Source organism: Odocoileus virginianus, chromosome 27, assembly GCF_023699985.2.
Source record: "Odocoileus virginianus isolate 20LAN1187 ecotype Illinois chromosome 27, Ovbor_1.2, whole genome shotgun sequence".
Taxonomy (NCBI): Eukaryota; Metazoa; Chordata; class Mammalia; order Artiodactyla; family Cervidae; genus Odocoileus; species Odocoileus virginianus.
Genome location: NC_069700.1, coordinates 18,631,086 through 18,644,980, shown reverse-complemented (window position 1 = coordinate 18,644,980; position 13,895 = coordinate 18,631,086). Strand labels below are relative to the sequence as shown.

The window sequence follows — 13,895 nt, the reverse complement described above, 5'->3', positions numbered from 1 at the left end:
TTCACTTTTCATATAAGAGAAGTTTTATGAGAAAAAAAAAAAAAAAGCTTCTGATTCCTTGCTTGTCCAGAATTTTCTTTTGCCCTTAATGCTAATTTTGTTGCTTAGAAAATTCTAGTTTCTACTCAGGAAAGTGATGAAACAAAATTTATATTTTAAAGCTGGACAAGGAAATTTAAGCACAAAATTCTCTCTGTCTCTCTGTCTGTCTGTTTGGGTCTCTTTCATCCCCCTGTAATATGTAATGTACTTCTGCATTGTACATTAACCAGACCTCCTCAAAGGTGAGAATGCTGGCTTGACTATAAAGATAATTGTTTTTTTTCTTTCTTCTAATACTAGCAATGTAACTTCTTAAAAGAATAGCATTCTTTCCTGACTCTGTAAGGAATCATAGAGACTTGCTACTTGCTTTGCATGTGGTTACCTGGACTATCTCTGGTGAACTTTTCATGTAAGATGTCAGTATGTCATTTTGATGACAATCTTTTGTCTTAGAAATGTGTACAGTTGTACCTTCAACTTCTAACAGGTGGGAGAGTTCTCTGAGCTTCTGAATCTGTCTCCTGAATTATAATCCTCAGTTGACTAGAATGAAATTCTCCCTTTGTTTTCTTCACTTGATTGCTAATTGAAATTCTGTTGACAAAAATGAAGACTCCATTCAATTGTTTTCTAGTAATTACTATTGAATGACATGTGTGTATGATGGAATCTGATTTTTTTTTCTTTTGTACATAACAAATTTTTCTGCACCCTGGAACTTTGAGGTTTTGTGTTTTGTTCAGTTGTTTGTGACTCTAAAATGTTACAAGAATTCATGTATAAATGACTCTTCTGCAGTAGTCAGCTTTTTGTGAAGTACCCTTCCTTCTGATTCTTGCCCCTAATCTTTTCACTTTGGGAAACATTCTAGGTGAATGTTGAAGTTCTGGGTGGATTGGCTCAACCTATATTTCCTAATTTTTAAAATCTTTTTGATTTAAAGTACCACATAGTAACTGCTTTTTTCTAACCCAATATTTTGATCTTCAGCAGTGTGTACTCTGAGAGCTGACACCTCCATTTGTTTTCTACTTTAAGACAATTTTTCATTCCCAAGAATGCTGATTGTTTCTCTAATCCTTCATCTCCTATGAATGAATCCTTCCTAATATGCTTTCATATTTGCATTAAGATTTTTATATACACACATTATTCTTTAGTTTTTTAAGTCAAAGAAATCTGAAAATTAGAGATAACCAAAGTTATAGACAGAAGCACCTTTATTTGCTCCACTCAGAAATACATATCCTATTATTATTTTGCTGTGATTTTTCTATTATTTGCAAACAACAAGATCATACTGTTCACATTGTTTTAAAAACTGCTCTTTAAAATTAATAACACCTTGTAGCTCTTTCCCTCTCTGCCCTTTTTCACCTTTCTCTCTCAAACACACAAATGCTGGTATGTAATTCAGTGTAATTCCCTCTAAATATTCTTCACAGATTAATTGGCTTTACTCAAACAATTCTCTATTATTGGGAAAAACGCCTAAGTATGTATGTGACTTTTTAAAATTTATTTTTTCTAACAGTTGGAAATGTATATTAGTCTATCTACATTTTGTGATAGAATATATATACAAGCTGGAGAAGGCAATGACACCCCACTCCAGTACTCTTGCCTGGAAAATCCCATGGATGGAGGAGCCTGGTGGGCTGCAGTCCATGGGGTCCCTAAGAGTTGGACACGACTGAGCGACTTCACTTTCACTTTTCACTTTCATGCATTGGAGAAGGAAATGGCAATCCACTCCAGTGTTCTTGCCTGGAGAATCCCAGGGACAGCGGAGCTGGGTGGGCTGCCGTCTATGGGGTTGCAGAGAGTCGAACATGACTGAAGTGACTTAGCAGCAGCAGCATATACACAAAGACGTATCATACATCTCAAAGTAAACAAAAGAGGCAAATAATGTTTTTAGATAGTTCCTTTTCTCCTTCAGTTTTCCCTTCCCATTCTTTAGTGTTTCAGACCTAAACAATAAGGTAGGTGTCAGACCCCAAAATAAGACAGGATAGTTTTATGGAGGAGCGCGGCCCAGAGTGGTGTGAAAGAATTTGATTGAAGGAGATGGGCTTGTATGAGGAAGGGAGATAACCCCAAAGAAAATCGCAGAATATATGGTCCTATATTCAAACAGTGTAATATTATGTGGCAAGAAAAACTTTTAAATGCACTGATACACACAATGCGGTTGAACCTCAAAAAAGCGTTTTGTTTAGCCAAAGAAATCAAGCACAAAAGTGTGTATACTATATGACTCCACTTTGGTGAAGTTTAAGAGTAGGCAAGATTAAGCTATCATGATTTATATCAGAATACTGATGTTTTTCGCCCCCTCCTTGGAAAGGACTGATGGACAATGGACGTGAGGAAAATTTCAAGAGACAAAAATGTTCCATAGTTCAATGAAGTGGTAGTTACATGAGTGTAAGCATTTGTGTGACCTCACTGAAATGCATGTTCTAAAGCCACGAATTCCATTGTATGCAAATTATATCTCAGTACATTTGATTTCTTAAAAATGTCAAATGTACCTCACTATCTGCAGAGAATATTTACTTAGGATTTCAGTATTCATTTGTCCAGACTTACATATTAATATTTATGCAATTGCTTCTTTTGTCTCTGATTATCTGTAAACCTTGTGTGACATGAAAAAAACATGAATTCAACTTGGAAAGAGTGTGAAATGGGAAGAAAACTCTGTGTGAGCATTTTGTATCTGGCACTCTATCACTGTGTTTTTACATCTATTCTATGTTGGGGGACCCTAAAGTTCTTTGGAAACAGAGCCCCAATATTCTCAGAACACAGAGTCTCCATTCCTGATGTCTTATTGTCCCCCATGCAGCTCTGCACACGGCTTCCAGTGTCAGCTATGGTGCAGTAGGAGGAAGTGTGCTGCTATAGGGTTTATCCTCTAAATCATCTAACTTTGTGAATCAAGCATTTGGATGACCAACTGACTTGGATATTACACAGGAAGATGATTCTGTCTCCCCAGCTAATGCGATTTCTGTCCTTTGCAGGTGCGAGCAGGGAGCCATACTGAACACTGTTGACCAAATCAGCTTTAGAGTTTCTATCATGCTATAGCTCAGTCCAGTTCAAAGTCCTCTGGGATGAACTATTACTTCCACTTTCAAAGTTAGTAGCAGTGCTGCAGGCAGGCTGAGACTTTCTCATTAAACGCATTTCTGAAGAGGCATTCAAATGCCCATTCTTCTTGGCAGCCTTATTTGTCCTCCTTACTGAGAATATTTTCCTAATTGAGGAAATTAGAAATTGAGATTAGAAACCTGCCATTTTCATCACCTGCAGCCACACCCTTGGATGCTGACCATGAGGACAACCAGGTGCAAATTGTGACTGGAGCCAGATCGTGTAGGTGCGCTAAGGAGACCAGGAGCTTGGTCCAGAAACCCCCCTTGGCTCAACCTGAATGGTGAGAAAAACACATGTGGGGACGTGCAGGTGTGTCTGTGGGACATGTGGGTCCTGGAAAAAAAAGGGCTTGAGCTCTGGGCTCATGTGGGGAGAAAACTCCCTTCCCTTTCAGGAATTAAGCCACAAGAGTATTTGTGGGCAAAATAAATTAATATATGAATGAATGAATGAACAAGTGAATGGAGGGGAGAAATAGTTTGACTGAGGAAAGTGGATGAATTTTGTGTCTGACATCATTTCTCACCACTGAACTCAAGGTTTTCAATTTCAAGAGAGCCCTGGCAAGGTGGTGAATTCATAGATAGGCAAGCTAGCCCACAGGACACAAGAGAACGGTTTACCGTTTCCTACACCTGCTGGGGAAACGGTTTTGAGAAAAACAAAAGAGGGAGGGGAAAAAAAAAAAAACCCATATGGGAACGGTTGGGAGTTGGTGGTGTTTGTCTCAAGGTCTGTAAGCAAAAACAGCCAAAATCCTGTGTATAAAAGCAAGTTTTTGCACATGGGATTTTTTTTCTTTTTTCTGAGAACTTTCACTTGATTGGCTTCTTACCACCTTCTCAACATCCTCAGAGTGAATGTTTTGTGCTTCCAGCATGCTCCATGTTCTGCTCTGAAGAAGATGGCAGGTTTTCCTGGCCTCTTTCCTGCTAGTGTTCTACCCGCTCTCCTTCTCTGGGTGTCCATGTGGGGCTCCCCAGGTCAGTGTTTTCTCTAATACCTTTCATTTGTTGGTTTGTTTTCAGTGGCTCTTTTTAAACAGTAGGTCCACCAGTTCCAACGCTGCACCCTCTCAAAGGCAGTTATACCTGGGAAGAATTATAGCTCTGTCTGCTGGCAACAGAAGGCTTGATGAGTCAGGTGAAGGGTGGGAGTGATCTCCTTCACATCAACATCCTTTGAGCAGACCTCATAAAAACCACAGCTATAATATTTATCTAAATTTTTATTGAGTGTGAGTGATCTTAGTGATCTGTTTAAATTTGATGTAACTCTTTCTTAAAATATACTTTGTAATGTTTATACTGCCAAGAAAATCCAAATTTGAAAACAAAGAATTTGGACTCAGGATCCCTGAGCTGGTTATGATCTGGGACAAGACGTTTATTCATTCTGGGACATGCGTCCGTCTTTCATAAAGTAAAAGGGGCCCCTCAAGATGAAATTTTCAGACTCCAGGTTTGATGATAACCAGCCATGAGGTCTCAATAATGACATTTTCTGATACTGTCTCTTTAATTGGAGATCAAAAAATAACACAAATAGAAAAATACATTTGGGTCTCACATTAAAAAATGCAGGTGGGTCTACCATCTCATCTCCTCCCCTACCACTTCCCCCAATCTGTTTCTGATTTTCACGCAGCGTCCGGGTTTTCTGTGATGGGACCAGCTCAGCCCATCAAGGTCCCACTAGGGACAGATGCCACTCTGCCCTGCCAGTTGTACCCCGAGCAGAGTGCAGCCCATATGCAGATCCGGTGGTACCGAGCCCAGCTCTCCCCAGCAGTGCTCCTGTACCAGAATGGGCAGGAACAAGACGGGGAGCAAATGCTGGAGTACCGTGGTAGGACAGAGTTGGCGGAGGACTCCATCGGCAGAGGGGCTGTGGCCCTGCTGATCCAACATGTCCGTGCGTCTGATAATGGCCAGTATTGGTGTCATTTTAATGATGGTCACATCTCCCAGGAAGCCGTTGTGGAGCTGCACGTGATAGGTATGTTAACTTAGCACAAAGTGCATGTATCATGGTATAAAGCAAAGGGAAAGTTGAGAATGTATGGATCCCTAGCCTGGTGTTTCTCAGGATCTTCTACATGTCACCTTGCAGAATGTCAGCTTTCTAAACTGTACAATGAGGACAAAACCACATGCTTGGCTTTTAAACAGCAAAAGAGGCAATCTTTCTGTAGATATTTTGGTATCCAAAAAGATCTCAAAAATTTATTAACTTGTATTAATTCAGATAGATACTGGCACCTTCAAATAATTTTTTACCCAGTCAGAAGAGAAAGACAACTTGTAGTATTAAACTCACTCTTTCTTTGATTGTCACCGTGCTTTTTCCTTCTTGGAATGACCCCAAAGCTCTCTCAGTCCTAGTACAGTGCAAAAGCATTAAGTTGATTTCAGAATCAACTTCATATTGATTTCAGAATCAGAGGTAAGCCTTATGCTGACTGTGAGCAGTTTTGAACTCTGAGTTTCAGTTTACTTATCAGCCTGCTGCTGCTGCTAAGTCACTTCAGTTGTGTCCGACTCTGTGCGACCCCACAGACGGCAGCCCACTAAGCTCCTCTGTCCCTGGGATTCTCCAGGCAAGAACCCTGGAGTGGGTTGCCATTTCCTTCTCCAGTGCATGAAAGTGAAAAGTGAAAGTGAAGTCGCTCAGTCTGTCCGACTCTTAGGGACTCCATGGACTGCAGCCCACCAGGCTCCCCCGTCCACGGGATTTTCCAGGCAAGAGCACTGGAGTGGGCTGCCATTGCCTTCTCCTACTTATCAGCCTAGTGAAGGGCAATTAGACCTTCAGCCTCAGGGACTCCTGAGCACCAAAGACTACAGGCCTCAGGGACATGTCTTTTCTCCTCAGGCTTGGGCTCTGCCCCTCACGTTCGCATGATGGGGCCTGAGGATAACGGGATCCAAGTTCTGTGCTCCTCAGGTGGCTGGTTCCCTAAACCCAGGGTGCAGTGGAGCGACATGGCAGGAGAGAAACTACTATCCCTCTCTGAATCTCAGAGTCAAGATGGAGATGGGCTGTTCCATGTGGAGGCATCTCTTGTGGTCAAGGACAGCTCTTTGGGCAATGTGACCTGCTCTATCCAGAACCCCGTCTCTGGCCAGGAGAAAGCGTCTGCCATCTTCCTTCCAGGTCAGTCAGGCACAAACCCCAAGGCAGAGCCGGGTGTGTTCCAGGCAGGGAGGAGTGAAGTAGGGCGGAAGGGAGCCTGGGAGAGAGGGCGGGGCTTCCTCCAGGTCGGTCTCTCACTGTGTCTCAACATGCCTGTGTCAGAGCCCTTCTTCCCCAGAACGTCTCCATGGAAGACAGCCCTGGCTGGGACACTCCCGGTGCTGGTGCTTCTCCTCATCGGGATCAGCTACACTGGCTGGAGACAACATAAAGCCAAAAACAGAGAAGTAAAGGAAAGGGAGAAAGCATCTCAGGAAAGAGACAAGATGGCGAAAGAAAAGGAAGAGGCACAGTCAGACAAAAGTAAATCGGGCAGCAAGTCAAATCAGAGGTTCCTGGAAAAGCTGCAGATACTGTGTGTGCAGGGTTGTTGAAGAATCCTGAGGAAAATACAGGGTGCCAAGAATTCCACAGAACTGGGAGTCCTATGCAAAGGAGAAAACCACATGGGAAGTTAGATCTGTGGGCAGTGGTATTAAGCCTCCAATCCACACCATGCCCTTTCAAGCCTCTGTACCCCAACCTGTTTCTCTTTGCAGAAATATCTTCCTTTATCTTCTCTTCCTTTTTTATCCTTCAAGAATAAACTCCAGAAACACCTAAGAAATCAAACTCCCAGGAAGCATGGACTTCCCTTCCTGTGTGACCCCAGGATTCTTCCCACATAACCTTTCTTAGAGCTTGCCCTTGTACATTTGACAAAGATATTCGTTAATCTTCTCACCTGCTTCACTATGGGATCCCTAAGAGAAGGTCAAATTGAGTTCATTTAGCTACTCACTGGGCTCAGGAGCAACTAAAACTCAATTTGATGGATTTTTTATATCTTTCTCTTTCAGGGGAGCTTGAGGAAGAGCTCGGTGAGTCTTACTTCTTCTCATGCCCTGTGTAGAATTTGTACCCCTTTCCACACCTGTTCTGGGTCTCTCATTGAATGTTGTTTCTTTCAGAACAACGAAAGGCATTATACAATAAAGGTAAGCAACTCAGTCATGTCCACTGATGTCCTGATGTCCAACAAGTTCTCAATTCCCTATTCTCAGAGAAAAGACTAAAGGATTCATGATGATTAGTGGAAGAGAAATTATGGAAAGGAAGAGAAATTTGAGGTTGCAGATTAATGTCTCATCTTGTCTTTCCTGTATTTGTTCTGTTTTAGACTGGAAGAAGGCCTTGATATATCCTGGTACGTAAACCTCTGGCCCTTGTCTTGTCAAATGCCTCTGGTATTCTGAGCATAATAAGCAGAGTCATAAATATAAACACACGTACACACACTTGAAAGTTGTGAAATTTTTATTTGGTATCACTCTGTAGTATTTTGTATTTGCAGACTCAAATAACCTATTGTCTTCCAGAGCTGATAATGAAGGAGAAATAACTGCTGACTAGTCAATTCCACTACATGACTAGGGTAGGACACAACATGAATGTGACTTGTTAGCCCTTCCACTATGGAGAAGGGAAAGATGGAACTCAGAGTGACTTTGAGGAGATTTGGGAAGAATAAAGAATATATTATGTCAGCATTTTTACTCTGCAAATAAATTTTAAAAGATCAGAAAATATATTTTATATTCAGAAAAGTATATTAACTATGATTTTACTTATTTTACCTATTTGAAATAAAGAAAGTAAAATTCAATATAGAGGGAGAAGGTTTATGTATGAAAAAGTTGGAAAACAGTTTTTCAAAATATTTTAATATCTTCTGCATAAATATGTTTATCTGGAGGTAGGGGGAATTGGCTAGTTTTATACCTTCTGAAATCTGTGTCTACGTATTCCGTAGGTTTATAACTCATGTGTTTCTGTTTGTGTGTGTGTGGAATATGGTGTTGGATCTCAAAAACACACTAGGTCATTCCTTGAATATATATCTATGCAAGTTTTGTATGCCAGGCATGCTAGATGTTGGTGGCACAAGTTATTATCTCTGACCTTGTAGAACTTGAAGTCCACTGGGGGAAGGAAATTAGGAACCAGGCAACTACACACAACCTGATGAGTGCTCTGATAAGAGAAGGTCAGAGGAACTCCTCCCAAGGATTAAAGCTGATTAAGCAGTTCTGTTAAGAGTTTTCTTTTATGAGATACTGAATAATGTTCCTCTGTTTCTAAAGGAGTGAGCAAAGTACTAAGGACAACTTTTGACATTTTTAATTCCAAATCTGTCAATTACAACTGGGAAGTAGGGTTATTTTTATTTCTTGAATTCAGTGTCTTTATCTCTTTAGATGAAGAGACTGGAATACATGATCTCTGATATCCTCCTTGACTCATATATTTATAGATTCCATGCATCCGAGTGCTCCATTTCTGACAGGAGGGCAGCTTAGTGAGGGACCATAGAGCTGTTCCAGCCAAGAATTATGGATGGGTCCTTATCTGCCATTTGTTTCAAGACTCAATGAGAATACCGTCTTCAAATAAAATCACAAGGCCTGTTATAAGAGAAGTGGCCACAGGCAGAAGCAGATGCAATTCTTTTTCCCACTAGGAATCTGTCTCTGGAGAAAAATATAAGCTATCCGATTACAATCTGGGTCGAAGTAATAAGGGCTCATTTAAATGCTTTGGTCATAAACTTAAACTCTAAGGGGATCATAGGCCAGAAAAGCTGTAAATAGATAGAGGGGTTTAGAGGAGGAATAGAATAGAATTAAATTAAAAATATATTTTATAGTTCTCATCATCAATGAGGAGGCCCACAGAGGTCTGGAGAGCACAGTAGAGTGGCATGTAGGGTATCAGGCCCTACCCCTGGGGTCTCCAAACCTGGCTTAGGCTGGGGAACAGCCCCAGCTTCAGGCTGAATTATGTGATAGTTTCTAATCTGAGAGCACAGAAAGCATACTACTTGTCCTGTAGTTTCTGGACACTACCAGAGTTTGAGGAGTTTAGAGGAGGAAGGGAATGTCACCACGAGAAGGTGATGGGTCAGGAAAATCATCGTATCTCCTTTTCATCCCCTGGGTATACTTCTGCCTGGTTTCAATTCATGTTGCTCTGTTTCAGACTGGAGGAAGGAACAGTTTGAACATGGTAAGTGGTTCTTTATTTATCTTTTTGACCCCCTTCTAACCTGCCCTCCGAGATCCCCTCTGTGACCCTGCTTATCCTTCCTAACATCTTCTCCTAGTTGAAAAGACAGGCACTACTCTTCTCGTAATGAGAAGGAGGACATGAGAAGCATTCAGTGTTAGCCTGAACTGACAACTGCTGCTAGGATTAGCTACTCTGGTTGTGCTTCCCCTTTCAAATACTGACAAAGCTTCCCTGTCTGTGGGGTCCACTTGGTTCTGAAACAGAAATTAACATAGCCCCCCAGCTGAGGAGACCCCACACTAAGTAAAAAGGGCTCAACATAGCAGTTCAGCTCTTCTTTGTAGAGAGGTCAGATCACATGGAGCCTGTGACTAACTGAGGAAAATAGGACTAATTTGCAGAGAACATGACAGGGACACCATTCTTCAGTAAACATTCAAAGATCACTGCACACTCTGGCACTCTGTCAAAACACTGACCATGGCAAAGATAAGACAAGTAGCATAGAATGGCCAGCAAGAACAAGTAGCAAGAGAACACATCAAACCCCCCTCCCATCCATCTCCACCTCCCCCAACACACACACCTTCAGAGGAGAGGTGTTCTTTTCACCACTCCTTACACATTTGCTCTGTTTTGTTAAAGCTTCCCCTGTACAACAGTTTTCTGAAATGTGCCATCTTGGCTTTATCCTTTCCTTTTTATTTCTTCCAGTTCTTGTGAGTGTCAATCATGAAAATGTTCATCAGAACAATTCTGACTTCACAAAGGAACCTCAGGCAGTATTATGTAATAAGCAAGGAGGTGGCAATCTTCTCAAACTTGATCAGAAAGGATTCACTAAAGGGAGACATTACTGGGAGGTGGACCTTAAGGACATTGATGAATGGACTCTAGGCATTTATGACGAGCCCACAGAGAAGAGTGATCTAGAGAAGATGAAGTTCAATGTCTTAGAGAAGAAGGGACGTGAATACAGGGCTCTCACTTGTTCTCACCAAGGCATTTCCAAAGAGTCTCTCCTGATTGAAAAGTGTCCACAAAAGATTGTGATATTCTTGGATTATGAGGATAGTAACATTTCTTTCTATAACATGGTTGATGGAACCCACATCTTCTCCTTCAACCAGGCCAACATCTCTGGGTCAGTCTATCCTTACTTCAAACTGAAATCCATGGAGTTCTCCCCATATGCATGATATTAAGTGACTTAGAATAAAAACCTGTAAATTGTGAAGATAGTAGCCCATTTTTTGTAAACCCAAGGATTCCAGTCCTGACGGGTGTCCTCAGGACCACCGATTATGAAGCCTCTTGACTTAAGTCTCCATGAATCTGCATGACCAAAGTTTCCAGCCACGTCAAGCAGTGTTTCTCAAAAATCTTTTTCCCATCTTGTGGTTTGTTGTAAATGTTTCTTGCATTATGTATTATATACCACAGACATACTTTTCTGAGTAAACTACTGGAAATGATGAAGTGAGTACAAAGACATATGAGTGGTAATTTTATTATTAAATATCATATACCTAACATTTTCTATCAATTCATTATAAATTTTGTAATACTTTATTTCTATATTTGTTTCATGAAGAATTAGTAAGAAACAGTTTACAAATATGCACTGATTTATGGATCACAATTTTGGGGCTTCCCAGGTGGCACTAATGGTAAAAAACCCACCTGCAATGCAGGAGACTCAGGAGACAGGTTTGACCCCTAAGTCAGGAAGATCCCTGGAGGAGGGCATGGCAGCCCTCTCCAGTATTCTTACCCGGAGAATCCCATGGACAGAGGAGTCTGACAGGCTACCATCTATGGGGTCACAAAGAGCTGGACATGACTGAAGTGACTTAGCATACATGCACACATGGATCACACTTTAGTAGCATTGCTCAAACAAAAATTAGATGCACAACAACACCGAATAAAAATGACAGAAGAGTTTTATTTTCAAATGTTGAAGGAGAAAAGTTAAACTATAATTTGATGAGAAGCTAAACTATATCTTAAATGCAAGGATAATTTGATAAAGAAAAAATAAATATCAATCACAATCCAGTTCTAACAAATGTCATGATGTCAAGATGATGGAGGTCTGGGGAAACCAGAATCAAATGAGAGCACATTGAAGTATAAACAGTGAAGGAAAAGTAAACATCCCCAGGCAAAAGAATGAAGCTGGCCTCTATCTCACATCATATGTGGAACACTAACTCAGAATGGATTAAAGATCTAAATGTAAGCATAGGTGTAACTCTTGGTTTAGGCTTCTTAGTTATGACACCAAAAGCACAACCAAACAAATAAAACCATAAATTTGACTTTGTTAAAAGTTTTGTGCACCAAAAGACACTATCAAAAAGTGAAGAGACAACTCATAGAAAGAGAGAAAATATTTACAAATTATTCATCAGAGTTTAGTGTAAAGAATATATAAAGAATTCTTAATACTAAGTAATAAAAAGCAATTCAAGTTTTTAAATGAACAAATGATTTGAAAAGACATTTATCTGAAGAAGACGTGCAAATGGTCAATAAACACCTGAAAAAATATGTGCAACACAATTAGTTATTTGGGAAACATAAACCACAATGTGGGCTTCTCTGGTGGCTCAGCTGGTAAGGAATTTGCCTACAATGCAGGAGACCTGGGCTGAATCCCTGGGTTGGGAAGGTCCCCTGGAGAAGGGAAGAGCTACCCACTCCAGCATTCTGGCCTGGAGAACTCCATGGACTATAGAATCCATGGGGTTGCAAAGAGTCAGACACAACCGAGTGACTTTTGCTTCTCACTTTCTTCAAAACCACAATTTAATATCACATCATCCCCTCTAAGACAAGATATTCTATGTCCTCCCTACATTCCCTCCTCACCAAGTGGAAAATAACAAGTGTTGGAAAGAATGTGGAGAAATGTAAAAGGATGCAGCCACTGTGGAAAATAGTTTAGAAGTTTCTCAGTAAGTTAAATGTAGAATCACCATTGTTGTTGTTCAGTCACCCAGTCCTGTTGGACTCTTTGTGATTCCATGGACTACAGCAGGCCAGGCCTCCCGGTCCTTCACCATCTCCTGGAGTTTGCCCAAGTTCATATTCATTGCATCAGTGATGCTGTCCAGCCATCTCATCTTTTGATGCCCTCTTCTCCTTCTCTCTCAATTTTTCCCAGCACCAGGGACTTTTCCAATGAGTCATCTTTTCCCATCAGATTACCAAAATACTGAAGCTTCAGCTTCAGCATCAGTCCTTCCAGTGAATATTCAGGGTTGATCTCCTTTAAGATTGACTGGTTTGATCTCCTTGCTGTCCAAGGGACTTTCAGGAGTCTTCTCCAGCACCACAGTTCAATTCTTTGGCATTCTGCCTTCTTTATGGCCCAGCTCTCACAACCATACGTGACCACTGGGAAGACCATAGCCTTGACTATACAGACCTTTGTCAGCAGAGTAGTGTCTCTGCTTTTCAATACACTTTCTAGGTTCATCGTCGCTTTCCTGCCAAGAAGCAATCGTCTTCTGATTTCATGACTGCAGTCACTATTCATAGTGATTTTGGAGGCCAAGAAGAGGAAATCTGTCACTACTTCCACTTTTCCCCCTTCCATTTACCATGCCGTAATGGGGCTAGATGCCAGTCATGTCTGGCTCTTTGCGACCCCATGGACACCAGGCTCCTCTGTCTGTGGGATTTTCTAGGCAAGAGTACTGGAGTGGGTTGCCATTTCCTTCTCCAGGGAATCTTCCTGACCTAGGGATTGAACCCAGGTCTTCTGCATTGTAGACAGATGCTTTACCATCTGAGCCACCAGGGAAGTCCTCCTAGCTTCCCTCCTAGCTCAGTTGGAAAAGAATCTGCCTGCAATGCAGGAAACATGGGTTTGATTCCTGGATCAGGAAGATCCCCTGGAGAAGGAAATGGCAACCCACTCCAGTATTCTTGCCTGGAGAATCCCATGGACAGAGAAACCTTGCAGGCTGCAGTCCATGGGGTCACAAGAGTTGGACACGACTGAGTGACTTTCACTACTACTTCACAATGGGGCTAGATGCCATGATCTTAGTTTTTTTAATATTTAATCTTAAGCCAGCTCTTTCACTTTCCTCCTTCACCCTCATCAAGAGGCTCTTTAGCTCCTCTCCAGTTTCTGCCATTAGAGTGATGTCATCTGCATATCTGAGGTTGTTGATGTTTCTCCCATCTATCTTGATTCTGGCTTGTAACTCATCCAACCCGGCATTTCTCATAATGTGCTCAGAAGATTGGTTTAACAAGCAAGGTGACAGCTGAAGGCCCTGTCGTACTCATTTCTCGATCTTGAACCAATCAGTTGTTCCATACGGGGTTATAACAATTGCTTCTTGACCTGCATACAGGGTTCTCAGGAGACAAGTAAGATGGTCTGGTATTCCCATCTCTTTAAGAGCTTTCCACAGTTT

The 13,895-nt window shown here is 41.4% G+C and overlaps 1 protein-coding gene across 1 annotated transcript; it reads left to right on the top strand.

Annotated features, from left to right (window-relative positions):
• Positions 1–4,117: 4,117 nt before the first annotated feature.
• LOC110152660 (butyrophilin-like protein 1) lies at positions 4,118–10,831 on the top strand. Its single transcript, XM_020916447.2, has 9 exons — positions 4,118–4,196; positions 4,861–5,211; positions 6,088–6,369; positions 6,511–6,711; positions 7,248–7,268; positions 7,359–7,385; positions 7,568–7,594; positions 9,427–9,453; positions 10,171–10,831. Exons 1-9 carry the CDS (start codon positions 4,118–4,120, stop codon positions 10,653–10,655), a joined length of 1,500 nt encoding a protein of 499 aa, XP_020772106.2. The 3' UTR covers positions 10,656–10,831.
• The last annotated feature ends 3,064 nt before the right edge of the window (positions 10,832–13,895 follow it).

Bases quoted from the DNA above. Each gene is read 5' to 3' on its own strand.
- LOC110152660 (XM_020916447.2), top strand. From the start codon at position 4,118: ATGGCAGGTTTTCCTGGCCTCTTTCCTGCTAGTGTTCTACCCGCTCTC. The intron at 7,386-7,567 runs GTAAGCAACTCA...GTTCTGTTTTAG, and splicing joins AAAGGCATTATACAATAAAG to ACTGGAAGAAGGCCTTGATA. The intron at 7,595-9,426 runs GTACGTAAACCT...GCTCTGTTTCAG, and splicing joins GAAGGCCTTGATATATCCTG to ACTGGAGGAAGGAACAGTTT.